We start from the raw sequence: 26,904 nt of genomic DNA on the forward strand, positions 1-26,904 counted from the left end.
AAGTGTATTAAAAGCCTAAAATTCTGTGGAAAGGCCTCAGTAGAGCCTCGGCCTGGCTTGGAAACTGTTCCGGGATTTTGAGTCTCTGTGTCTGTGTATTCTTGTTTGGAAATTTTTTGTGCAATTGTTGGACAAAATGACTTGATGTGGCATTAATTGCACTAATAGCGCGTCCAAGGAGTCTCCACTTCATTTTTTTCGGTAAGTAAAATTATATTTATGTATTTTAGATCACTGCCAAGCTGAGCTTAGATTTGAACATGTACTGTTTAACCATGAAATTTAAATGTAATAGGGTAAAACCCAGTGCATTTAACATATTGCTGCACTTTAGAAAATGGGTTGAAATATAATATGTTGGTGGAGCTGGGTTCCGACTATCGGCTTGTGGAGCTCTCGGGAGACCGATGTTTTCCACCCGGAATGCCGGCTGTTTCTCCCCGCAGCCCGGTCCATCTCTGTCTGATCGCGGCTTCTGTTAGCTGTGCGGGCTGATGGCTGGTTCTCCCAGCAGCTCAGCGCATCGCTGTCTGATCGCGGCTTCTGTGTGCTGCGGCGGGCTGACGGCTGGTTCTCCCAGCAGCTCAGCGCATTGCTGTCTGATCGTGGCTTCTGTGTGCTGCGGCGGGCTGACGGCTGGTTCTTATGGCAAGCCAGAACCTTCAAAATACGCCACTTCTCCCCGTAGCTCGGCGCATCTCTGTCTGATCGCGGCTTCTGTGTGCTGACGGCTTGTGGAGGTCTGGGATGGAAACCTTTCCACCCAGTTCTCCCCAGCGGCAGCTCTGCGCATCTCAGATCGCAGCGGCACTTGTCTGCTGTGCGGCTGCCAGCTTGTGGAGGTCTCGGAGACCTCTGTGTTCCACCCGGTTTTACCCAGCGGTCAGCCCGGCGTATCTCTGACTCAGAAGCTCTGGTGTTGTGCACAGTTAACTCCGGTTGTAGCTAGGTTGCTACCTCCGTTAGCTTAGCTCCCACCTCTGCATTAGCTTTGGGTTAGCTTCAGGTTAGCTTGTAGCTAGTTCGACCGGGTGTCGTCAGTTGATCCCAGCCTTACAGCCCCACCCTCAGCTCCTCCTCTCTTCCCTTTTATGGAATTGTCTGGGCTTGACAGAACCTGTGACACGGTCAAAATGGCGGTGGTGGCCACCTCCCATTTGGGATCAAAAACTTGTTATTGGAGCCTATGGAAACCCATTGTCCATATATTAATGTCGATGGTTCCAACCCACAGGAGAGGAGGGAGAGAGGAGGTAAACAGCGAGTGGATCACAGGGACTGAACTGATGTTTTTGAGCAAAACTGCGGTAAAAATGGCTGTTTGTCCTCATTATCAAAAGTGTACCCCCCCCCCCCCCCCCACCGTTTAGACGCAGCGCTCATGCAGGTGTCTCTTTCTGTTCCGACGCTGCTACACGTAATATTTTTAATTCATTAAGCCTACAATTTATTTTTACTCAGCAACAGATGATTTTAAATGTAGCGAATTATAATTCTTTTTTTAAAATGTACTCAAGTAAAAGTACAGATTTTAAAAACGACTTAAAAGTATAAATATACAAAAGCTACTCAATTACAATAACGCGAGTAAATGTAATTCATTACTTTCCACCTCTGCTGATTTCCCCATTTCCTATTCCTTTTTTCTGTCTTTCCTTACATTATTATTTAAATCACAATTTTTTTCTAATTTTAAACATATTTTTAATTTTTTTTTATATTTTTCATGCTTTTTTTTGTTGTTTGTTTTTGTGAAGTGCCTCGTGACTTATATCTTGAGGGGCGTTATATAAAAGATTGTTTCCTTTCTTCTTTATATTGCTTCTCCCAAGCTGCTGCGGTCAGGACGCAGTGAATTGTTTTTACTTTATGCTAACAATAATCAGACTTATGGGTCTTTAGAACAAACTATATATATATATATATATATATATATATATATATATATATATATATATATATATGAATTCCTTATTGTGCCACTATGTTGCTTCGGTGCTTGGATGATTGGTAGGGCCCGGATGTCATTCAGCTTTGTGAAATCCATGAAATCAAATCTGTTGAAAACTGTCCAGTTAAACTAACCCACACTTTACCAAATATTAACTGCAGCAAAATGAATGACACAAAACACAGAAATAGTCCTTTGTGTTTATTTTTTTTTACCCATCAATACTTTCATTAAATATGTAATTGCAAGGCACAATTTTGTTCAGATAAAACACTGATCTTATTTACAGCAAATGTTTGGACGTGGTTCGTGTATCTTTCTTAGCTCCTTTGTCTAATTAACCACACAATAATCAGGCCAATGTTTAAAAAAAATCATTCATTTCAGAGTCCTTGTTTCTTCAGTGACTAAAATGATGGAGCTAATTTTCCATTGTGATAGAACATGTAACCAAAACCTCAAAAATAACATTGTGTACAGAAGCAATACATACAAAAGGCTGAATGTAAACTGAAAAGTACTGAGTGACTATGTCTATTAACGAGAAGAATGTTGGATTTCTTTTTGCAAAGCAACAACTTAACCTATAATCAAGGTGAGTTAAGTATTTATTACATTTTGAGAGCTTTCAGCTATGGGTCGGTATTCCAACTGTGTTTTTACAGTGATGTAAAATATAAAAAGCATATGCCGCTCTTGATTATTTGGAACTTATTGATGAATTTGAGTTATTTCATTGGATTATATTTGGTTACATGATTGTCTGATGAGTTTCAGTTTGAAGTCAAGAGAGTAACAACCCAACTTCCTTAATTAAACTTTGGAAAACTAGGCATTCTGGAGAAATATCAGCTGCATTCTTCAGGAGGAAAAAAAATTCAAGAAAAAAATGGCTAAAGGTTCTACAATCGAGCCACAACGCAGACATAAACTGAAACATCAGAATAAACACATTTACTCTATTGTCATAATTACTTTCATTATGAATTTTCAATTTAAAGGCTAACAGGATTTAAAGACTCTCCATAACCAAACGGTACACAGCTATGAAGATTAATGTTTCTTACATTTAACCCTATGAAAATGTGCAAACAATGTTATTGCTCAACAAAACTGAAGCATGAACATGCTATGCATGGATGCCGTGTTTAATGTGGCTGCTGGTGTCAACAGGGAAAATGCTACTTTATGTGACAGTGAGCTTTACGTACTGTGTACAAGTGCATTTTTGCTCCCACCTTCATCTATTAAGTTGTTACAAGCACAAAAGTCCACTTAACAACTATTTCATATGACTCTTGTTTGCAGTCCTCACTCTATACCGTAAACAAATAAAACAGTAAAAAAAGGAAAAACAACAAACATTGGGATATTTGGTCAGTCGCTATTATTCTAACCAAAAAAATAAAGCTACACGTGTTTAGACAAACTAAACACTGTACAGCATCCTCTGAAAGAAGATAAACTGTTTTTTTCACTTCCAAATGTCCTTGGTCCAATATAAAAATCTGTATTTTGCTCTAAGAGTCATTAACCACAGTCCTGTGAAAAATATTTCTTCTTTACTACACTGTTCTACATAAAGAAGCTAAAAAAAAAGTTCAAAAATTGCATCAAAAATAAACAAAAAAAAAGAATAAAAGAAGTACAAATATTCAAGAAATGTAAAGAAGGCACAGAGTTTTAAGAGCTGAGGCTAGAAATCACAGAGGTAGAAGAGGCCAGAAGACAAAAGAGAGGAAGACCTGGTTTTCTAAAAAAAAAAAAAAAAAAAAAAAGAAAGGTGTGTGTGTGTAATGAAATGTCTATCTGTCCTTGGATCCAAGCTTCTCGATCAAATCCTGCAGGGGAGCAAGCTCTCGCCGGTCAATGAGGTTGAACTCCTGCGGGGGGGAGATGACAATATGCATCAGGACATTACTTCTGTAGATGCTTTTGACCTCTCGCGCTAGTGTGACGATCTCACCTGGACAAAGAAAATGAAGTGCTTGAAGGAGGTGTTGAGGTGAGCCTCCTCCTGCAGCTGCATCACCGAGTCAAAATGTTGGTGGTAGATGTGAGCGTAAACCCTGAACAGACGCTTCAGGATGGTTTTGGCCACAGACATGAAGTTCTTAGGGAAAGGAACCCCTGTGGAACAGAAGGTGGTGGAAAAATACTCGTCATCAGGTGCAGAACTTGGGCTTTTTACATAATCCTTTAACATCAAATCCACAAGGCTGAGATTTAGCCATCCTTTCCACCGACCACACAAGCAGCTTGTAAAGAAATAGCGACATTTTACCTGCGAACTCCCTTTCAACCAGGAGCAATTCTGTTTACATCGGTTACACAAGTTTCACAGGAAATGACGTCCTCCAAAAGACTTTTATTTTTAACGTTTGTGGAAATTTTACACTGATTTCGTGTTTGACTTCCTGTCTGGCCAGATCTAAACTGCAGAGTTTGACGTGTTTTGGAAGCGTAAAGTGTAAAAAATAGATTTGAAATGTTAAGATAGCACCCCTTCGCTTCTGGGACCCGACCAAAACATTACACTTGCCAGTGGAAAGGAATATGTCCACTATAACAGCGGCTAATTAAAGTGTAGTGCGTTTCACAGCCGTTTCATGACGTTTTCACATGCGGTGGAAGAAGGAGTTAGATTTGCTGAACAGGTAAGTTCTTTAAGGTTACATGTGAGTATTTCTCAACTCACCTTTTCCCTCCTAATTTCTGTAAATTCTGATTGACTTACCGATCTTGGAGGGGAAAAGGGTCTCATCATCCAGCTGATCCTGCACCCAGGTCATCAAATAGTCGATGTACTTAGGCGCTGAACATTTGATGGGCTTTTTAATATTAGTGCCATCAGCCCAGTGATACTCATACCTAGAAGAAAATACATGAATAAGTGAAAAAAAAATAAGTTGGTGGCAGATATATCAGTCGTATTCTTGGCGGGGGCTAAGTCAACAGGAAATAAACCCACGTGTCTTCCTCTTGATTAGAGCCTCAGCTGTCTTGGAAGAAGAGAGGATAAAGGAAGTACCAAATCTAGATTCTAACTAAGCAGCTTCAACCGAGAGATCACATGCAAAGTTTATTTCCTGTTTTCTCCATGTGACACTCAGGCAAAACGTGGCAAGTTGTTTGACCGTCACCTCCTCAACCATTTTAAATGAAAACAGTCGCTCTGCTTGATGCAAAAGTTATCCAGCTCCTAAAATCCAATAATCTCTCAAAAAAATAAAAAATTAAATTACAACATAGTGACTAAAGAAAATGGAAAATGTCACATTGGCAGATAAAAGTTCACGAGGCTTTAATTCAGTTTTTGTGACACTTTTGGTTAAGAGTGAAGTAGTACAAGCCTTTTTAGTCTCAGCTGGTATTCCTCTTCCTTACAGAAGCATCATAACCTTCATTTGCTAAATTCATCATGAAGTCAGCTGGACTACACTTTATTTAGGAATCGTTCTAAATCTGTTCAACCCTCTAAAATGCCAGTGTGCCCCTAAAACACACTGACAGTAAAATAATCACATTTTAAAGTCTAAATACCTCAATTTAACTATCTCTGAATGCTGCAAGCTACCAGAAACACACTAAGGAACATTTTATCACATCTCCAATCCTTTCAGTTCAATTCAATTAAAAATACTTTATTAATCCCAGACGGAAATTAGAACATCCTGTTTGCTGTTCAGCTCACTTTAACATACTGCAGCTGACATTAAGGCCTATTTATTCACTCAGTAAAGCAACAAAAGCCCATATGTGTGTGTGTGTGTGTGTGTGTGTGTGTGTGTGTGTGTGTGTGTGTGTGTGTGTGTGTGTGTGTGTGTGTGTGTGTATATATATATATATATATATATATATATACACACACACACACACACACACACACATATATACACACACATATATATGTACACTAACTAACTATATTACCATTTTATCAACTCTCGTGTCATAATAGTTGATCAAGATTTAGCATGTGATATAGCATTTAGTCTAACAGAACAGGACCTTACTCCACCTCTCAGCCTTCAGATGAAACATTTTGATACATAAAATTAAGAATAAATTGATTTGTTTTTTTGTTTTTTAATGAATAATCCTAATTCAGGTGTACAAAAACAGGAACAACTCAAAGCTCAATGATACCAAAATTAAATGTCTTAGCAACACAAAATCAGATGTGGAGCTAATAGAAAAAAAGGTTGTACAGGTAAAAATAAAACAGTCTACCTTGGTCCTGCTGACATCACAGAGCAGCTGGTCTCAGTGCAGAACTCGGTGATGGTGCCATACAGCATGTTGATTTGGTTGAAGAAATCCACCGCTGAATGAAAAGACAAACTCACATTTTATTGAAGCCATTCTAAAGATCAAATGTTATCCCCAGATAAAGTTGCAGCATTCTTTCATTACCACTGCTTCAATGCGCACAAGATCAACTGTCACATGACAGGACTTGCATTGTTATGTTCAGCTCAGACTTGGAACAAAACTTTGTTGCAACTTCATACAAATAAAAAAATAAAATCTAAAAAGTTCTTGTTTTCAACCACATGAGAGGTTAGGCTAATAAAACTAAAATTGGAGACTGTGATAAATGAGTAATGTGTAGACTCTGCATGCACAGTAGAAAGAATAAAAAACATAAAAAATAAAATAAACCTGGGAAATTATTGGAGTTTGGGAGTTCTGCAAAACCTACATGTGCCTTTTAATTCAGATATCTGTGTGATTATTCAAGCTGGAAGTTACGGAGTAAAAAGATGATTGTAGAAAACATAACACCAACAAGCTGAATATATGAACATCACATCTGAAAGGTTTGTACTTGTGTGCACAATTTATTCTTTTCTCCATCTGTTTGGGTTTCATTTCTGCTTTTACAATTTTTGGAGATAACCAAATATAAAAATGTTTAAAATAGCTCTTTTGTTTTTCTTTTTAGAAAAACCTTTGTGACCTTTAACCAAAGCCAGCCAGACACTTTCAAATCTCATGAATTGATCTTGTGTAGCATCAGAATCTCAACAACTGTGTTTCTTGGCCAGGTCAGTATTTAAAATGTTGCTGATGAATAAAATCCACAGCTGGTAATCAAAATATTAACTTTCATAAAGGTAAAAAAATCTAATGTCTGTTACTTTAGCCACTTGATGTGGCTCATTAGAGCTATTCTGGCATGTATTCATAAGCAGCCCTAGTAGATGTGTGTGTTCAAGTGTCTCCAAGTAGGGAAAAGACATTAATTATCTTATGATTTTGAGAACTGGGATTACATACTTGGTAGTAAATCAGAACTCCTGTAGATCCACTTTTAGGTTTGTTCTTGAGTTTTATTCCTGCACCTATTACAACCTACTCCTGGAAATATTTGGTTTTTGTGTTAAGATTACTTACGGTGTGTTTGTATTAGGGTTGTCACGGTAACCGGTGTAGCGGTAAACCTCGGTAAAAAAGTTGAAAATAATAATAACCGTCTTGTTTTAAAAAAAAATTATCTCGGTGGATTTTCGTGGCTGCGGTGTAGGTGCGGTGACCCTTACCAGCCACCGTATCATCTGCAGAAGTTGCCGGCGACACGTGCGCGCTTTGTTGTTTACGACCAAAACTTTCTTGAAGCTAAAGCTGAAATAATAGCCAAAGAAGGAGACAGCAGCGCTCAGGACATTTATTATCCCTCAAAGAAGACAAAGTCGGAAGTACGGGCATTTTTTGGATATTTGAAGAATGCCGAGGGACAGCTGATAGAAGACAGCTATCCTGTTTGCAGCACGTGCAGAAAAAGTGTCTGTGAAAGGCAGCAACGCTTCAAATCTCATGACACATCTGCGTGACCATCACCCACAACTCTACAGTCAACGCAAGGCAAGCTAACATTAGCGCTTTAGCTAAAATGTGTGATCCGAGGATTTGGGTTGAGGGAGAATGCAACGAGTCGCTATATAAAGCAGCCGCAGCGCCGCTACCTGCATATAAACCGTGTCGCGGACACCCCCATGTTGAAATGACGCTATGCATTACGGGGCTCCCAGGGGCAGATAAGAGTTGGTCTCTCTCCGAGAATAATTATAAATTTAACAATGATTACTGCCTGATGACATTTTCCCAAATCTGCAAAGCTTACTGGAAGGACACAAACTGAGGACAATATTTTCCTGATATAGGGTTTATTACTCAAGTAAGGGTAAAAAAGTATCTGATTAGAAGGCTACTTGAGTACTGAGCATCACCTGATCTAATATTTTTAAAATGATGACATCAAACAGACAAAAATAAGAAGTTATGGGCAAATATTGGTATTTTAAAGACTAAAGGGGAAAAATGTAAACAACTAAACAACATAATTACAAAATAACACATTTTAGGCAAAAGTGAGACACAAAGTGAGGACAATATTTTCCTGATAGACAGGATTTATTTAGAAAATGTAACACGTTTAAAAAAAATACCGCGATAATACCGAAAACCGTGATAATTTTGGTCACAATAACCGTGAGGTTAAATTTTCACACCATGACAACCCTAGTTTGTATGTACTTTGTACTCTTCATACACCACAAAGTGTTGCAAACACTAAGCCATTTTTACAAAGATCATCAAAGATTCGTCTTAACATTGGCCTCTAGACAGTTTTAAATGCTTGTTTGCATAATAAGTGCATAGGGCTTTTTGTATTTGTTCACTCACTGTTGACAGCAATCCATTCATTGAGATCCTCGCCCTCTGGGAGCATGACAGCCTGTCTCAGGTTCCCACTGCCCAGCGTTGCTTCAGCATGTTTCAGTAGCTCATACTGGTGGGAGCCCTCTGGGATATTTTTCTTCGGCTTGAAGGTCTTAGATGAGCGACTGCCACTGAAGAGAGAACACAAAGATAAGTAAATAAATAAATGTAAACAACGGAAGACTGTGTTATGCTCTATGGAAAGCTGCTTAAAGGGCAAGTCACCCCCTACACGTCTTACTCCACTCCCACTTCCTGTTTGAAAAATGCAACAAATGCCGTTACCTAGCAGACTGAGAGGATGGAGCCACTAACAAATACACTAACACAGGTGCCAACAACAACATTGTGACATCGTAATGTACCAGCTTACATCATAGAATACCTCTTAGCCAATAGTGATGGCAGATTTAAATTCAAATGCAGTGTACATTTTTTACCTGACGATTGTGCAACACTGACCGTTTTGGAAGGATATTTTAACTAAGGTGCACTAAAGTGCCAAATTATTGACTGCATGTGTCTACAGCACAATTAGACACTCATTTATATAGTTTATTAGAAGAAAAAAGTCTCAGCCTTTTCCTGCCTGCGTATTTGTCTTGATGAATAATACGACTTGATAGTTAATAAATGTATCGTTACGGCACTTATTAATGTATATGCGTCATTCAATTGTTTTAAAGAGAAATTTTTCAATCCAATTATCAAAGCTGTCAACAGATTATAATGAACCTTCAATCGCATGTTAACACTCTAAAATAGAAACGATGCAAAACTGATGGACTGAGTCAACTAAAAAAAACATCTATTTTCTAGGTTTCGTCTGTGTTTTGCCTTTTTACAGCATTTTTGCTTCATTTGGTTAATTTGTTCTACTTGATTTGGTGTGGCAGATCATATTTAAATCAAACGTGCAATTAGCTAGCTGCTTTCACACATTCGTTAAACTAACATAAAACTGTGACTTTTGGTTTTCAGAGGAACTAAAGCATGTCTGTAATATGTGGTAACCTCGTTGTTGCAAGTGACAGGAAATGTGACCGTGTCTAACGGCGTGACTGTAAACACAAGACAGAGATTAACTTCTTCAGCATTTGGAGATCTCCAAAAGATTAAGACACTATAGCTGAGCACCAGTTTTAACTTAATGTTAGCGTAAATTATTATGCTAATCAAGTTAGCGTAACTATTTTTTCTCCAAGTTATTTCTGCCAAAAAGTGGTTATAAATAAACGTAGGTGAAAATCGAAAAACGTCGACAAATGATATTACATATAAGGGGAAACGATTTACATTTGACCCCGTAGTTTTGACATTCGATTAGCTGTCTGTTTTTTGTTAGTGTCTCGGTTGAACTTCCCTTCTGTCGGCGAAGTACGAAGAAGCGCAGCTAACATTAACCACAAGCTCTCCGACTGAAAGTCAGGAAGCACTTTTTCACACTTTACTCACAACAAGAAGCTCATCTTGACGAAGACGCTGTTGGGGAATCTCGGCTGGAACTCCTGGTCCTAGTTTAGAAGGCAGGAATTTTGTTTTAGAAACGTATTTTGGGGATAAGCACTGCCACCTAAATAGCGTTGACGGCTACTTTGGCTGAACTGAAACTGCACCCACACAGTGACTCTTCCTCTGTTGGCTAATTGCAGCAGTTCATCGGGTAGTCTAGCGCCCCTCTCAGGTAGAGAATAGGTATGACACTCATAAACTTTTTTTGTGCAGGAGGAATTCATTTTTATTAAAATTGTTTTATACAAAAGTATGAAAATACAGTGACATGTTTTGTTTTACAGTCTTTTTAGGAAAATTTGCATTCCTTATTTTGAGTTTACGCTTGTTAAGTCATACTGTTGTTTATTTATCCTCATATTTTACTCACTGGGGAATACAAAATTGTCTGCAAGTTGACAGAGACAGAAGGAATTTGGAGGTTCAGAGTAAAGTCTGTAGTACTAAGTCTCAGGGCCTCTTGTTTTCAAGCATTTTATGTTGATGATCACAAGAATGGACTACAATGACCATTCACCATTTTAACCAGCGTAAAATATAAAATTTAATTGACTCCACATGCAGCAACATTCAGTGTGAGCAAAAGTACTAATTGCATTAACTAACATAAATGTATAAAAAAATATATAAAAAAAACATGGCTTTTGGAAAAATGCAGCTGTAGCTTCAAACCTCAATGAAATACTGAAGGCTTAGAAGACTCCAGTATCTCCTAGGCCAACTGCTCCATGAAAGCTTTGTGGGTGAGTAGCTTTGAATGAGTGTGGTCCTGTCTCAATTTGTGTAGCCCCTTGTGGAGAAGGTAACTGTTTGCTGCTGTTACATCAACAAAGTGATAGAAGAAAGCCTTGTACCATTTGCTTGTTTTGTACTGCAATCTGTAAGAAGAAATCAGTGCATCCGACAAACCCACCCCACCTACATTCTTGTTGTAATCAACCACGCAGTTAGGAACAGGGATGGATTCATTTTCCCACACACCACCCTTTTTTATTTGTCTCTTTATTGTCTGCCCACTGAAAGCCTGATTGACAGTGGGGCAAATGTTAACTACCTTTGTGTCCATCCACTTGACAAACAGAAGTTTGTCTCTTCTTAACCATCAGATGTTCCCCCGCTCAGCCGTTTTCTGCAGGTCGATCGTTGGCACTCTTCTGAGGGAATCCGGTTGTACCTTTCTTGACAGTTCCACAACAACCAATCTTCTTTGCAGGCAAATCAGTGAAAAGAGTGGGGCTGGTGTAAAAATGGTCAGAGTACAGGATGTAGCCACTGCCCAAAAATCAAAAAGTCAGAAGACCCATCACATTGGAGTAGCTCAAATCATGGTCTTTGGAGGAATTAGCTTGGCCAGTGTACACAAAAAAATTCCAGGTGTAGCCCGTTGATGAATCTGCCAACACAAATAGTTTGTGTTGGCAAGTGGCGACTAACCGTTCATTTACCGACAAATTTTGATATGGTTGGAAATTAGATTTGCAGGCAGTCACTATTTCTGTGTAAAGTCAAGTGGTTTTATTTTGAAGAATTTGTCATACTCAGCAGTGTTCTTTTTCTTTTCATTTTCTTCATCTTCCTTTGGGTTGCAGATGAAGACACCAGATTCGAAACGGTCCTGTGCCATCTTGTCACCGGGAAAGGGGAAGTTGTACGGCCAGGCCTTCCTCCAGTAATCAGACCTGTGGTGGACGGACACCAGGCTGGTGAAAATGATAATAGAAAAGAACGTGTAGAAATCCTTCACCGTCAGCACTTTCCAACTGAATTTCTGACCTGCCTTTTTCGTAATATCTGCATTTGCATTTGTGTTTGCTACTATTGTTTTGATGGCAGAAGTAGAAAAAAAAGCTGGAAGAGGCTGAATGGAGTGGTGTCAAATGTTGGTCCGAGGATCCTGGCAGGCATGAATCTGAGAGGATCAGGTTTTGTGTCTTCATCTCGTCTGTCGTGCAAATCATCTTAAATGTTTGAAAAACTCTCTCTCCTCTCTTGTCTCTCAGTTAATACAAAGTGTTATCTAATCCCTGCATTAAAAAGTTCCAATCTTCTGATTAGATAACCCAGTGGTCCGTAAGTCATACTTGATATGAAATCTTAACATCTCACGGTCCTTAATTAAATGTAAATTACTATAATTGCACAATGGTGAGCCATTGCCTGATATTTACAAATTTTTGGACACTTTGTGCTAAGTCTGAGACATATTTAAACAGTATCTAAAATACTTCTAATTAAAAATGTGATGTTTCCGGTTGAAAACGAGGCGATCGCATAATCCGCCACTAGAGAGCAGCATCTCCATTTAAAGCAAAGGGGGGTTGACATCAGTCATCCTCCACAGGAGGCGCTGTTTCATCTCAAATCATCCTAAGCCTCAATCAACAGCGTCCTCACGGCGGCCATCTTACTTCAGACAGCTAACCGTTCTCTAGTTGAGGGTGAGTGCGCGGCTCAAATAAAAGTACTTATAACTCGATGAAATATTAACGGATTTACAAACGGTTTGCCTTATTACAAACCGTATGATACATAGACTTGACGCGGGATATTTACACATTTTGAAATGACCGCTTTTACTTTTCAAACACAACATACTTGTGAACAATGTGTCTCATCTAATCTCGTGCGCGTTAGGTTGAGAGAGAGAGAGACCACAATCAATATTTTATAGGGTTCGTATGGTTCAACGAAACTAAGAAGTGTACCTAAACCTAATGTTTGTCTAAATGGCTGTCTTGGTGGATGTTTTAGTGTTTATTAGCTGTCTAAATTGGCTTAGAGAAGACGGGGATGCTGTGGCTGCGCCGCTTAGCTACAATGTTTTACCTCAGTGGAAGCTGAGGGTAAAATTGCCCTTGGTTTCCAGGCGGCTTACTTTGTTAAGAAAAATGTAAAAAAATAACTTTGAAGTATATTAAAATAGCGGAAATTGCTGGCTTTGTTTTTACAGAAATACATGTGAAACCCAACAAGCATGCCTGACTTTTGTGCTGCCTATGGATGCTCTAATAAACGATGTCTTCTATCACAACAACGTGGGACCACCTATTGTAAGATTTAACAATAACAAACATTCAACTGTGTTAGGCTGATAAGTCTCTGTTATCTGCTTTGCTTTTGAACTATTATTAGAAAACTGCCTTTTAGAAATAACAGTGATGGCAAAGTTTAAGATCTATCAGCTAATTGTGATTTTAAAAAGTTTCATTGCTTGAATTCAAGATTTCTTGTTTAGTCAATCATTGCATGTTTCTGTCTTGACACCTTTTGTTTAACTATTGTTTGTCTTATGTTCATGTTAAAGGAAATGGCGGTAAACAATTTACAATGATTTTTAAAGCTGCCTACATTTTGTCACTTGTTTAAGATTTCCCAAAGATGGAGAAAGAAGGAGGTAGAGGGAAGTTGCCCTAAGAAGTGTCTGCGATCTTCCTCAGAGCTGACGCTCAGTGGCGTCACGATCAAAACTGTCAGCAAGGTAAAAAAAAAACCTTCCCTGTGTTTCAAAAAGAACCTAAAAATGCAGTCAGAAGAAAAACACAAAAGATGTTTGTAGTCTTTTGAAAAACTGCTGGCTTATCAAATCCCCCTGATAAATACAATGAATAAATTCCACACTTACTAATCATGATTACTTGTTTGCCTTTAGGTAGTCAAACTATAGTTCTTGTCTGATTTCTCTCCTGACATCATGTTGTTCTATATGCCTATGTAAAGTATAAAGGCAACCACACTGTCCAGTTCAGTGTTTCCCTTACATAGGTGTAGCCATGACGGCCCGCCACGGCTGAAATCCCACCGCCACGCCTACAAGATCCCAAGTTTTATTGTTTGTTTATTTTTTATTTTATTTTATTTATTTATTTTTTATTTTTTTGCGCCGTTTCCCGAAGAAGCAGCGGGAACTACTGTGTTGTTGCTTGTGATCACAGCCGGCAGGCAACAAGGAGGAGGAGCCAGGGCAGGGTGGTTACAGCTAGTGATGAGCGTACGGATAAAGCATTTTTGACGAATACGAGCATGAAATGAGTAAAACTCGTAAATATCTGTAATCGTGCTGAAGGAAAATCCTCATTGGGTAACTGACTGTCTTCACGCTCTGTGACTGGCCAATCACATTGAGCGCCCGCCCCTCCCTACACGCAAAACTCTGCAGCCGGGATGGGAGCTCAGTCCGCTCGGCCCAGGCATCCATGCGCACACGCACACACAGACAGTAACAGATCTCTCTGTGCTTGCTTCACTGTAGCCCACGTTTCTTCAGAACTCCCTACGTTTTCTTCAGCTCGCCTCTTTTTCAGTTCAATATTTAAAGTTACTTTTTTCGTAACGTACGTGGTTGCATTTGACAAGACAGGGCTGAAAACGGCTCGTGCATGCGTCAGTCACTGCCTCCACTCCGGTCAGGTTTTTTAAAATTATTTTAACTCACTCTCTCTCTCCCACTCTATCTCTCTCTCACACACACCTTAATCAACATTGTTTTGTTTAACTGTGTGTGGGGAAAAATGCCAACAACGTTAGGAAAAAATCAGTTAAATCAAAAATAAAAAGTTGTGTCTGGTTCTAATATTTCATATTTCCTAGTTCCTACTGCATGAGTTCAGATCATGGTTCAGATGCATTACTTCATGCACTTAAATATTAATGTTCTGATTTTACTGAAAAACTTGTTCTGTAAGATTCCTTTACTATTGTGATCAAAAATATTTAATCTCAGTTCTGAGGCTGCTCTGTAAATAGTTTTCAAATAAACAACCGTTTATAAATAAACAACTTCTGATCAATCCATATCAATTTCAGATTTAAAATAATGAATTGATGTAAACCACACCCACTAATTTCCAAATAATAAGAGGTGCATTCATCTGTGTATCTCCTTTGATCCGCATTAGTGATGTTTTCAGCACCAGAACAATGAAACAAAGAAACAGATTCCTGAGTTTGTTAGTAATTTTATTTATTAGATGCATCTGACCTGTTCTATTTTTCTCTGAAATGAGATCAAATCAGTGCTTCTATGGGTTGTCTCCTCTCTGCACTAGAAAATTTTACTTTATTATAATGTTCACTGTAATGCATCTTGATGTTCTTAACAAATGAATAACATCAAAGATATTGGTAAATAATGCCAAATATGTAAATTTGTGTTTCAGTCATTTTTATACTGGCTTAAAAATGCTTCATTAAGTCTACTAAGCAGGAGTGTAGAATGTTTTTAATGGGGCCAGCCCAGTAATGATCTTGGACCAAAATAAAGGGGGGTGTAAGGTTATGAAGTTCATTGCTTTCAACTCCATACAGCTGCCCCCTGGGCACAATAACACCGTGTAGAAAAACCAAGGTCGGGTGTTCCTCAGACTGTTTACATTCTAGGAGAAGAGTCCGAAGGAGAAGAAGAAGCTTTACTTAATCAAAGTACTTTATTTGTGATTAAAATTATTAAGCAAAACAGATGTTGATCAACAATAATCAAGTGAATGATCTGTGAAATAAATATGTCATGAATTATGTTTAATGAAACCAGGACTACGGCACAGACATACTGATCCTCATCTCCATAGAAACGCATGACACATTGTTCCAACCAATCAGAGCTTTCGGCTGCCGCAGGAGAATCTGGTGTTGACTTCAAGTGTCCAATCCACTTTACTCCAACTTATCAACAATTCAGCGATATAAAACAAGGCAACGCCATTTTAAGCTTAGTTCCATTTTGACTTCAGTTCTATTCAACATCATCCTAAAGAAAAGCACAGCCTGTCCAGATGTGTTTTCTTCTCTAAACTAAGAACTGTGAAACGGGAGATTTTCGTCATTTAACAACCAGACGACGTCCTTTCAAAATAAGAGCACCTGCTGACGCCGACGAACGGTACCGGGGTCGACCCTCCAGACGGGCTTTGAAACGTTGCGACCGCTGCACCGACAGCTCCAGCGTACATCCGAGGTTCTTGGACCTGGCATTTCCTGATCTACCTGGGAGACCCCCACTGGGTACGTACACGGCAAAATAGCGGCTCATGTCATCACTTTATAAGCCTCGTGATATCTAGTCATAACAAAGACAACCAGATTCCTTTACGTCAGCCTAGAGAATCTGAACCAAACACACACACACACGCACCAACACAACATCCGAATCCATTCTCATCCATCACAGAGTAGTCCTGGTAGATTGTTTAGAATTTATAATTCAGAAATTAAAGATTCTCAAACGATCCCATCTCTCTCTCTTTTATTGTCTCAAAGTCAATACAGAGTGTTTAATTAAACTCCCTGATGATAAAAACAGCCTATTCTTCTGTTTATAAAAAGTGAACTACTAACAGTGTATTAAAATACAACTTTAGATAGTTACATCACTTTGATTCTGTTACAATATGGCGAGCCAGCCAGGAGACCCCCACTGGGTACGTATATTGTAACGGAATCAAAGTGATGTAACTATCTAAAGTTGTATTTTAATACACTGTTAGTAGTTCACTTTTTATAAACAGAAGAATAGGCTGTTTTTATCATCAGGGAGTTTAATTAAACACTCTGTATTGCCTTTGAGACAATAAAAGAGAGAGAGATGGGATCGTTTGAGAATCTTTAATTTCTGAATTATAAATTCTAAACAATCTACCAGGACTACTCTGTGATGGATGAGAATGGATTCGGATGTTGTGTTGGTGCGTGTGTGTGTGTGTGTGTTTGGTTCAGATTCTCTAGGCTGACGTAAAGGAATCTGGTCGTCTTTGTTATGACTAGATATCACGAGGCTTATAAAGTGATGACATGAGCCGCTATTTTGCCGTGTACGTACCCAGTGGGGGTCTCCCAGGTAGATCAGGAAATGCCAGGTCCAAGAACCTCGGATGTACGCTGGAGCTGTCGGTGCAGCGGTCGCAACGTTTCAAAGCCCATCTGGAGGGTCGACCCCGGTACCGTTCGTCGGCGTCAGCAGGTGCTCTTATTTTGAAAGGACGTCATCTGGTTGTTAAACGACGAAAATCTCCCGTTTCACAGTTCTTAGTTTAGAGAAGAAAACACATCTGGACAGGCTGTGCTTTTCTTTAGGATGATGTTGAATAGAACTGAAGTCAAAATGGAACTAAGCTTAAAATGGCGTTGCCTTGTTTTATATCTCTGAATTGTTGATAAGTTGGAGTAAAGTGGATTGGACACTTGAAGTCAACACCAGATTCTCCTGCGGCAGCCGAAAGCTCTGATTGGTTGGAACAATGTGTCATGCGTTTCTATGGAGATGAGGATCAGTATGTCTGTGCCGTAGTCCTGGTTTCATTAAACATAATTCATGACATATTTATTTCACAGATCATTCACTTGATTATTGTTGATCAACATCTGTTTTGCTTAATAATTTTAATCACAAATAAAGTACTTTGATTAAGTAAAGCTTCTTCTTCTCCTTCGGACTCTTCTCCTGGAATGTAAACAGTCTGAGGAACACCCGACCTTGGTTTTTCTACACGGTGTTATTGTGCACAGGGGGCAGCTGTATGGAGTTGAAAGCAATGAACTTCATATCCTTACATATCCCCCCTTTTCAAGGTCAATGTGGTCCTTCAAGAGACCACTTGGTCGTTGAACAAACCCAAGTTATGAAGAATCTTGACAACAGAACAGGATGCGATCCCAAGGGAACAGCCATCTGTGGTGAGGCACGAACCCCACGCCGGAGAACAGTCTCGCATACTCCTCAGGAAGAACACAAGTCAGCAGGTTATCCATTCTCATCCATCACAGAGTAGTCCTGGTAGATTGTTTAGAATTTATAATTCAGAAATTAAAGATTCTCAAACGATCCCATCTCTCTCTCTTTTATTGTCTCAAAGTCAATACAGAGTGTTTAATTAAACTCCCTGATGATAAAAACAGCCTATTCTTCTGTTTATAAAAAGTGAACTACTAACAGTGTATTAAAATACAACTTTAGATAGTTACATCACTTTGATTCCGTTACAGGGGCAAAAGGAGATGCCAAGAAAAATTAAATGCCAAATCCCCCTGCAAAGTGTGTCACTGAGAGTTTAAAACAGAAATTATTCTTGTGCAAATATTGGTGGATTCACCTTTAATACTAGTTATTAAAATGCAGCAGTTGCTGGATTGGTGCAGCTCAAAGTGGAATGCATCAAATAAAACAATATTAACATAAAGGTGAGACGTGTCATAATTTCACACACCCCTTCACCACCACCACAGCTGGAAAAATTCCTAGGGCAAACACTGCAGTTACATTGGTAATTGTAATTTCAGTATTTGTTGTGCGGCGAGCCATGACCAAGCTGTCCTGTGATGTCTGCCGTGCCAGCCTGGTGATGGATGCTGCATCTGCCTGTGATGACCAGAGCTACCATTTGCTGACTCTGAAGAACAACGTGGGTCTTGTGGTCCCATCTAAAGGTACTGTGAGGGTCATCAGAGCAGCAGAGTGGGCATTTCGCCAGGCATCAGTGGGCAGACGATCACAGCCCATCAAACCACTGGAGGTCATCTACATTGTGCGCAAGAGGATCGGGTCAGAGGATGTGTTTTTGCTTGGGGAGCACATCAGTGAGACAAAGTACAGAATTGAGTCTCACTCCCATACACTGTTGACATCTATTGTCTCCCTGTTCTTTAAGCTGAGGATGCACCACATTGCAAGATTAGCAACTCTTAGCTCTCAGTGTGACAGCGTGAGACAGAAGCTCACAAAATCTGTCCTTTTCAAAGGTCAGTAGGAAATCACAATGTGCTTTAGCATCTGTCAGTAGATCTGTTATTTTTATAATCAAAAACATGTATAATCTGTAATAAACAAGTTTTTCATAACTGTCAGTCTGTCATTCATTTCCTCTTTAATTTTTGAAGTGTTTATCTAGCCCTTTAATTCACAATTATCCCAGTTTTCTCTTCTCAAACTTTCATTTTAAATAGGTTGCAGGCTGAAAGTGTAAATAAATATAAATTATTATAATAACTTGCCAGCCAGTATTTATTAGGTTCACATTACTTGCAAATATTAAAGTCAAATTAAATAAAATATATTCTGTATATCTTCATTTGTCTTTTTATAAAATATTTTCTCCGTCGTTGAGGTTCTAGAGTTGTTTTGTTTTTTGATTTTTTTGGACTGGGTGTTTTAACTTGAAATTTTGTTTGCTGCGTCTGTGCATTTATATTTTGTTTTGGTTTTACTATTTTCTATAAATTAATTCAGGTATTTGAGTTTTTATTTATAAGTTGATATGGTAAGTTATAAGGTATCTTAAAACTTATATTTATAAGTTGACCTCAGCTTACAAATTACAGCTAGTTAATCAGAAGCAGATCTTGTTGACATTAAAATGGTAAGTCTATGGAAATTGACAGGATAGGGGAAAACGGCTGGAAAGGAGTAAAATAAGGGGAGTTTCCTGCTAAAACTTATATATTTCATAGCCACGTCTCTAAGGTTTCTAAAAACAAACCGTATGAAAATCGGTTGAAATTTGAGAACGTTATGAGTTGTTTAAATAGTGCATGCACCACTAAACACCAGTGTTAGAGGGGGGGCAGCTGTCCGAAGTAAGATGGCCGCCGCGTACGGACGTCAGGGTCCATTGACGAACAAACAGCGCGGGTGAGGAAGATAGTATGTACCCATAATTTTACTCCTCATTGTGCCACCTTGTGGAATAATCGAGTAATTGTTTCAAACAGAAAGTCTTTGTTTAACCTGCAGTGGTTTGATCAAGGAATTATCTTTGTACATGATATTATGGATAAAGATTGTGAAATATTACAGCTACAGAATTTTAAATATAAATTTAATAACATTCAATGTACTCTTCAGGAATATGAGAAAGTATGTAAGGCTATACCAGTGACTTTGATACAGATGATAAAAAACACAATCCTATTCTCTAATGTTCAAACAAAACTTCCTAATTTATTAATAGGAGAATTGAACATCACAGAAAGAAAATGTGAAAATAATTTTTTTATGGAGCCTTTAAAAATATATCTATCATGATTATGATATAAAGATTAAATTAAAAATATTAGGAAATCCGGTAATTGAAGGAAAACAATTAAAATTTCTAAAATGGCCTAAAATGCCAAAAGTAAAAGAAATGCAATTTAAAATTCTTAACGACAACCATCCATCAGCAGAGACACAGAGGAAGAGATTTGGTTTTGAATTTGACCCTTGTGAATTCTCTAAGGGAAGCCCTGAAGGAATAGAACACTTATTTTTCAGCTGCCCTGTCAGTAAGAAGTTTTAGGAAGAAGTCCTTTGTTGGTTAAGAAATAAAATAAGAGAACTTGATCGTTTTACAAATGAAGATATTATTATTTACAATTCTAAATTAAATGGGAATAATTCATTGTTAACACTATTATTATTATTATGGGTAAATGCCACATCCTCAAAAGCAAATGGAAAAAACAACTGCCAAACATGAACTGTTTAATAGATGAATTCCATATGTTCTTATTCACTTTGATTCGTACAAAAAATTCCAATGCAACTGCAAAAGCCATTTGTCATGCTGCAGAAAATCGTTTAATCTGGTAACACTGTTTTTACTTTGTGATATAAGTGCCTCTTTTTAAGTTTCTTATTTGTTTTTCTTTTATTGTTACTAAGGATGCCTTGCATGTTTCCATTATGTGTTGTTGTCTCCACGAGAAATTGTAATAAGCATATATTGATAATAAAAACATAAAAAACAGCGCGGGTGAGGGATCTAGCTAATATATCTATGTGCATAAACTCATCAGAAACGAACGCTCGGCCAGCGTCTGCACGTCAATCACGTGACCAAGCGCAAGCGTCGGGTCTGCTCTCAGTCTGCACCTAACGGTCTGCACGCATCTCCTTTCCTAGTCCTTTAATACGTCACTACTACCTGCCAGCGTCTGCACGTCAATCACGTGACCAAGCGTAAGCGTCGGGTCATCTTCTTTCCCTTTAATACGTCACTCACTGCTACCTATTAGCTCATTTCAACCTTGAGGTTGGTAGGTGTTGCACGTCGGATACCGGTTGGGAAAAAAAACGTTTCAAAGGAGTTTCGTGTTTTTCTGGCTTATTTCACTTCTGATTACTAGCAGTTTAACCTCAGGTGAGTTTTTAAAAAGCAGAAATTCAGCTTTTTTCTAAAGAAACTCAAAGGTTCTTTATGTCTGAGGAGCACAGTAACCTGACACTTGTGGCTGAATTCAGTTTATCTACTGTCAGCGATTCAGTTAAACAGCCAATCCAGGAATCCAGAATGAACGAATATACTAGAATTCAAGCCTTAAAACAGAACATCAGTAGGGAGCGTGAAGGGTTTGAGGAAACCCCGTTTCACCAAGTCATATCTGAGCCCAGTACTCAGAGCCTTGACACTGAATTCATGTTTCCCTCTGTCATTGATGCAGTTAAACAGCAAATCCAAGAAACCAGAATGAAGGAAAATTCTATTATTCAAGGATTAAAGTTTAAACTCACAGCTCTGATTCAAGGGCTTGAAGAACAAATGTTTAAACTTCAAAAAGATCGAGAAGATTTTGAAATCAGCAAAGTTAGGTCAATTGAGGAAATAGAGGGTATGAAATCTCTTCTGCTGGATCAGAGAAAAGACTTTGAAGAGGAAAGATCTCGATCAGATTACGAGATAAATGAAATTCGGACTTTTCAGCAAGATGAAAGAGAAATGATTGAACTTTTGAAAGACAATTTAACAGTTCAGAGCAACTTCCACAAGGAAGAAAAAGTAAGATTACAAGAGGAATGGCATCATCTCGAGCAGGCAAAACTCCAAACGAAAGAGGTTTATGAAAACCTACAGGAGGAAAATGAGAAATTGAAGAGACACATAAAGGATATCGAGAGAGCCAAAGCAGACGCTGATAGAGAGATTGAAAACATGAAAATTCAACTCGAAGCAGATAAAACGTTGTTTGAACAGACGAAGAAAAGCTCAGAGCTGGAGTTTGTAACTATGAGAGAAGCTTTGGATGATGAGAAACGTCAGCTTGACTGTGAGAAAACAGAGTTTGAGAAAACAAAGACTGAATCACAGCAGGAGATAAGAGACACCATTCAAATGCTGAATGATGAGAAAATGGATCTAGAAATTAGAAAGAAAAGCTCTGAGCAGGATTTAATAAATATGAGAAAAGCTCTGGATGATAAGAAACTTCTGCTTGAAGCTCTTAAAGAAAACCTAAATAAGCAGAGAATTGTGTTCGAACAGAAAAAGACTAAATCACAGCAGGAGATAAGAGACACCATTCAAATGCTGAATGATGAGAAAATGGATCTAGAAATTAGAATTGGACATCTAAACGAAGAGAAATGCGAGCTGGAAGCCAGATCCCAGCTCAATGACAAGCAGAAGGCTTCAGTTGAGGAAGAAAGGCGGTTACTGCAGGAACAAATTATTAAACAAAACGATGAGAAAAAGAAACTGGAGGAAACAAAAATCAAATTGGATCAGGTCTACGACAAATTGCTGAAAGGTAAAGCTAAACTGAAGAAAAACATCCAAAAGTTTAAGACTAACAAAGCAGAAATGCAGGAGATGATGGGAAGTCTAGAAGAACAGAAAAAGGTGTTCGACGAGACAAAGAAAAGCTCTGAGCAGGATTTAATAAATATGAGAAAAGCTCTGGATGATGAGAAACTTCTGCTTGAAGCTAGTAAAGAAAACCTAAATATGCAGAGAATTGCGTTCGAACAGAAAAAGACGGAAACCGAACAGGAAATAAGAGACACCGTTCAAATGCTGAATGACGAGAAAATGTTTCTAGAAATTAGAATTGAAAATCTACACAATGAGCAATCTGAGTTTGAACAGAAAAAGACTGAATCACAGCAGGAGATAAGAGACACCATTCAAATGCTGAATGATGAGAAAATGTTTCTAGAAATTAGAATTGGACGTCTAAACGAAGAGAAATGCGAGCTGGAAGCCAGATCCCAGCTCGTGGACAAGCAGAAGGCTACAGTTGAGGAAGACAGGCGGTTACTGCAGGAACAAATTATTAAACAAAACGATGAGAAAAAGAAACTGGAGGAAACAAAAATCAAATTGGATCAGGTCTACGACAAACTGCTGAAAGGTAAAGCTAAACTGAAGAAAAACATCCAAAAGTTTAAGACTAACGAAGCAGAAATGCAGGAGATGATGGGAAGTCTAGAAGAACAGAAAAAGGTGTTCGACGAGACAAAGAAAAGCTCTGAGCAGGATTTAATAAATATGAGAAAAGCTCTGGATGATGAGAAACTTCTGCTTGAAGCTAGTAAAGAAAACCTAAATATGCAGAGAATTGCGTTCGAACAGAAAAAGACTGAAACCGAACAGGAGATAAGAGACACCATTCAAATGCTGCATGATGAGAAAATGTTTCTAGAAATTAGAATTGAAAATCTACACAATGAGCAATCTGAGTTTGAACAGAAAAAGACTGAATCACAGCAGGAGATAAGAGACACCATTCAAATGCTGAATGATGAGAAAATGTGTCTAGAATTTAGAATTGGACGTCTAAACGAAGAGAAATGCGAGCTGGAAGCCAGATCCCAGCTCGTGGACAAGCAGAAGGCTACAGTTGAGGAAGAAAGGTGGTTACTGCAGGAACAAATTATTAAACAAAACGATGAGAAAAAGAAACTGGAGGAAACAAAAATCAAATTGGATCAGGTCTACGACAAACTGCTGAAAGGTAAAGCTAAACTGAAGAAAAACATCCAAAAGTTTAAGACTAACGAAGCAGAAATGCAGGAGATGATGGGAAGTCTAGAAGAACAGAAAAAGGTGTTCGACGAGACAAAGAAAAGCTCTGAGCAGGATTTAATAAATATGAGAAAAGCTCTGGATGATGAGAAACTTCTGCTTGAAGCTAGTAAAGAAAACCTAAATATGCAGAGAATTGCGTTCGAACAGAAAAAGACTGAAACCGAACAGGAGATAAGAGACACCATTCAAATGCTGCATGATGAGAAAATGTTTCTAGAAATTAGAATTGATAATCTTCACAATGAGCAATCTGAGTTTGAACAGAAAAAGACTGAATCACAGCAGGAGATAAGAGACACCATTCAAATCCTGAATTATGAGAAAACATATATAGAAATTACAACTGGACGTCTGAACGAAGAGAAACGCGAGCTGGAAGCCAGATCCCAGCTCGTGGACAAGCAGAAGGCTACAGTTGAGGAAGAAAGGCGGTTACTGCAGGAACAAATCATTAAACAAAACGATGAGAAAATGGATCTAGAAATTAGAATTGAAAATTTACACCATGAGCAATCTGAGTTCGAACAGAAAAAGACTGAAACCGAACAGAAGCTAAGAGATGTTGTTGAAATGCTGAATGATGAGACAACATATCTAGAAACTAGAATTGAAAATTTACACAATGAGCAATCTGAGTTTGAACAGAAAAAGACTGAAACCGAACAGGAGATAAGAGATGTTGTTGAAATGCTGAATGATGAGACAACATATCTAGAAATTAGAATTGAAAATCTACACGAAGAAAAATCTGAGTTTGAACAGAAAAAGACTGAAGCCGAACAGGAGATAAGAGATGCTGTTCAAATGCTGAATGATGAGAAAATGGATCTAGAAATTAGAATTGAAAATCTACACAATGAGCAATCTGAGTTTGAACAGAAAAAGACTGAAACCGAACAGAAGCTAAGAGATGTTGTTGAAATGCTGAATGATGAGACAACATATCTGGAAATTAGAATTGAAAATCTACACAATGAGCAATCTGAGTTTGAACAGAAAAAGACTGAAACCGAACAGGAAATAAGAGATGTCCTTCAAATGCTGAATGATGAGACAACATATCTGGAAATTAGAATTGAAAATCTACACAATGAGCAATCTGAGTTTGAACAGAAAAAGACTGAAACCGAACAGGAAATAAGAGATGTCCTTCAAATGCTGAATGATGAGACAACATATCTGGAAATTAGAATTGAAAATCTACACAAAGAAAAATCTGAGTTCGAACAGAAAAAGACTGAAACCGAACAGGAAATAAGAGATGTCCTTCAAATGCTGAATGATGAGACAACATATCTGGAAATTAGAATTGAAAATCTACACAAAGAAAAATCTGAGTTTGAACAGAAAAAGACTGAAACCGAACAGGAGATAAGAGACACCATTCAAATCCTTAATTATGAGAAAACATATATAGAAATTACAACTGGACGTCTAAACGACGAGAAATGCGAGCTGGAAGCCAGATCCCAGCTCGTGGACAAGCAGAAGGCTACAGTTGAGGAAGAAAGGCGGTTACTGCAGGAACAAATCATTAAACAAAACGATGAGAAAAAGAAATTGGAGGAAACAAAAATCAAATTGGATCAGGTCTACGACAAACTGCTGAAAGGTAAAGCTAAACTGAAGAAAAACATCCAAAAGTTTAAGACTAACGAAGCAGAAATGCAGGAGATGATGGGAAGTCTAGAAGAACAGAAAAAGGTGTTCGACGAGACAAAGAAAAGCTCTGAGCAGGATTTAATAAATATGAGAAAAGCTCTGGATGATGAGAAACTTCTGCTTGAAGCTAGTAAAGAAAACCTAAATATGCAGAGAATTGCGTTCGAACAGATAAAGACTGAAACCGAACAGGAGATAAGAGACACCGTTCAAATGCTGCATGATGAGAAAATGTTTCTAGAAATTAGAATTGAAAATCTACACAATGAGCAATCTGAGTTTGAACAGAAAAAGACTGAATCACAGCAGGAGATAAGAGACACCATTCAAATGCTGCATGATGAGAAAACATTTCTAGAAATTAGAATTGAAAATCTACACAATGAGCAATCTGAGTTTGAACAGAAAAAGACTGAATCACAGCAGGAGATAAGAGACACCATTCAAATGCTGAATGATGAGAAAATGTGTCTAGAATTTAGAATTGGACGTCTAAACGACGAGAAATGCGAGCTGGAAGCCAGATCCCAGCTCGTGGACAAGCAGGAGGCTACACTTGAGGAAGAAAGGCGGTTACTGCAGGAACAAATCATTAAACAAAACGATGAGAAAAAGAAACTGGAGGAAACAAAAATCAAATTGGATCAGGTCTACGACAAACTGCTGAAAGGTAAAGCTAAACTGAAGAAAAACATCCAAAAGTTTAAGACTAACGAAGCAGAAATGCAGGAGATGATGGGAAGTCTAGAAGAACAGAAAAAGGTGTTCGACGAGACAGAAAAGCTCTGAGCAGTAGATCAGAAACGAGTTATTCATGGAGACAGAGCAGCTGGTGAGTGAATTGAAATGAAAAGCTAATTACTGAATAACTTTTGCTGCACACAGGCTGCTTTACACAGCAGCTCTTGGTTCAGCAGGTTACGTCTAAGTTACCCTAACCCTTACTCAACACATCAGCTGGGTTTCCTTAGATAGAAAACATTTGCATTTGATTAATAAATGAATAAAAATGACACATAAAATAAAAAAATACATAAAAAAAAACTAACTCTGCCTGAGTGTCCCTTTTGGGTCACGTCTGCCAGTCCCAAGCCTGGATAAAAGAGGAGGGGTTTTATTTGTGACACAAAACAAAAACATGGTTTTATTTCACACTTTTTGTCTCCCTCATGAGAGTATTCTATGGGGAGCCTGAGAGTCCTCTCTTTCCAGTCGGCTCATGAGTTCCCAATGTGGCAAGGTGGAGAAACGAGGACCCGGGCGGGATTCAATCCCCAGGCTCCC

At 38.4% G+C, this 26,904-nt stretch overlaps 2 protein-coding genes across 2 annotated transcripts; one reads left to right on the forward strand and one right to left on the reverse strand.

Annotated features, from left to right (window-relative positions):
* Positions 1 to 3,065: 3,065 nt before the first annotated feature.
* On the reverse strand, positions 3,066 to 10,293 carry mob1a (MOB kinase activator 1A). Its single transcript, XM_015973087.3, has 6 exons — positions 10,133 to 10,293; positions 8,642 to 8,808; positions 6,185 to 6,278; positions 4,689 to 4,822; positions 3,918 to 4,081; positions 3,066 to 3,834 (listed from the first exon to the last, which is right to left on the reverse strand). Exons 1-6 carry the CDS (start codon positions 10,144 to 10,146, stop codon positions 3,757 to 3,759), a joined length of 651 nt encoding a protein of 216 aa, XP_015828573.1. The 5' UTR covers positions 10,147 to 10,293; the 3' UTR covers positions 3,066 to 3,756.
* A 10,942-nt stretch (positions 10,294 to 21,235) lies between these two features.
* On the forward strand, positions 21,236 to 26,561 carry LOC129153026 (putative leucine-rich repeat-containing protein DDB_G0290503). The gene has a single exon (XM_070546444.1). It carries the CDS (start codon positions 21,352 to 21,354, stop codon positions 26,407 to 26,409), a length of 5,058 nt encoding a protein of 1,685 aa, XP_070402545.1. The 5' UTR covers positions 21,236 to 21,351; the 3' UTR covers positions 26,410 to 26,561.
* Positions 26,562 to 26,904: the final 343 nt, after the last annotated feature.

Source organism: Nothobranchius furzeri, chromosome 17, assembly GCF_043380555.1.
Source record: "Nothobranchius furzeri strain GRZ-AD chromosome 17, NfurGRZ-RIMD1, whole genome shotgun sequence".
In the NCBI taxonomy this organism is placed as follows: Eukaryota; Metazoa; Chordata; class Actinopteri; order Cyprinodontiformes; family Nothobranchiidae; genus Nothobranchius; species Nothobranchius furzeri.

Excerpts from the sequence above, each read along its gene's own strand:
- LOC129153026 (XM_070546444.1), top strand. The coding sequence starts at position 21,352 with ATGTCTGAGGAGCACAGTAACCTGACACTTGTGGCTGAATTCAGTTTA.
- mob1a (XM_015973087.3), bottom strand. Across the intron at positions 6,279-8,641 it reads TGAATGGATTGCTGTCAACA|CGGTGGATTTCTTCAACCAA; the intron begins GTGAGTGAACAA and ends CTTTTCATTCAG. Across the intron at positions 4,823-6,184 it reads GTGATGTCAGCAGGACCAAG|GTATGAGTATCACTGGGCTG; the intron begins GTAGACTGTTTT and ends ATTTTCTTCTAG.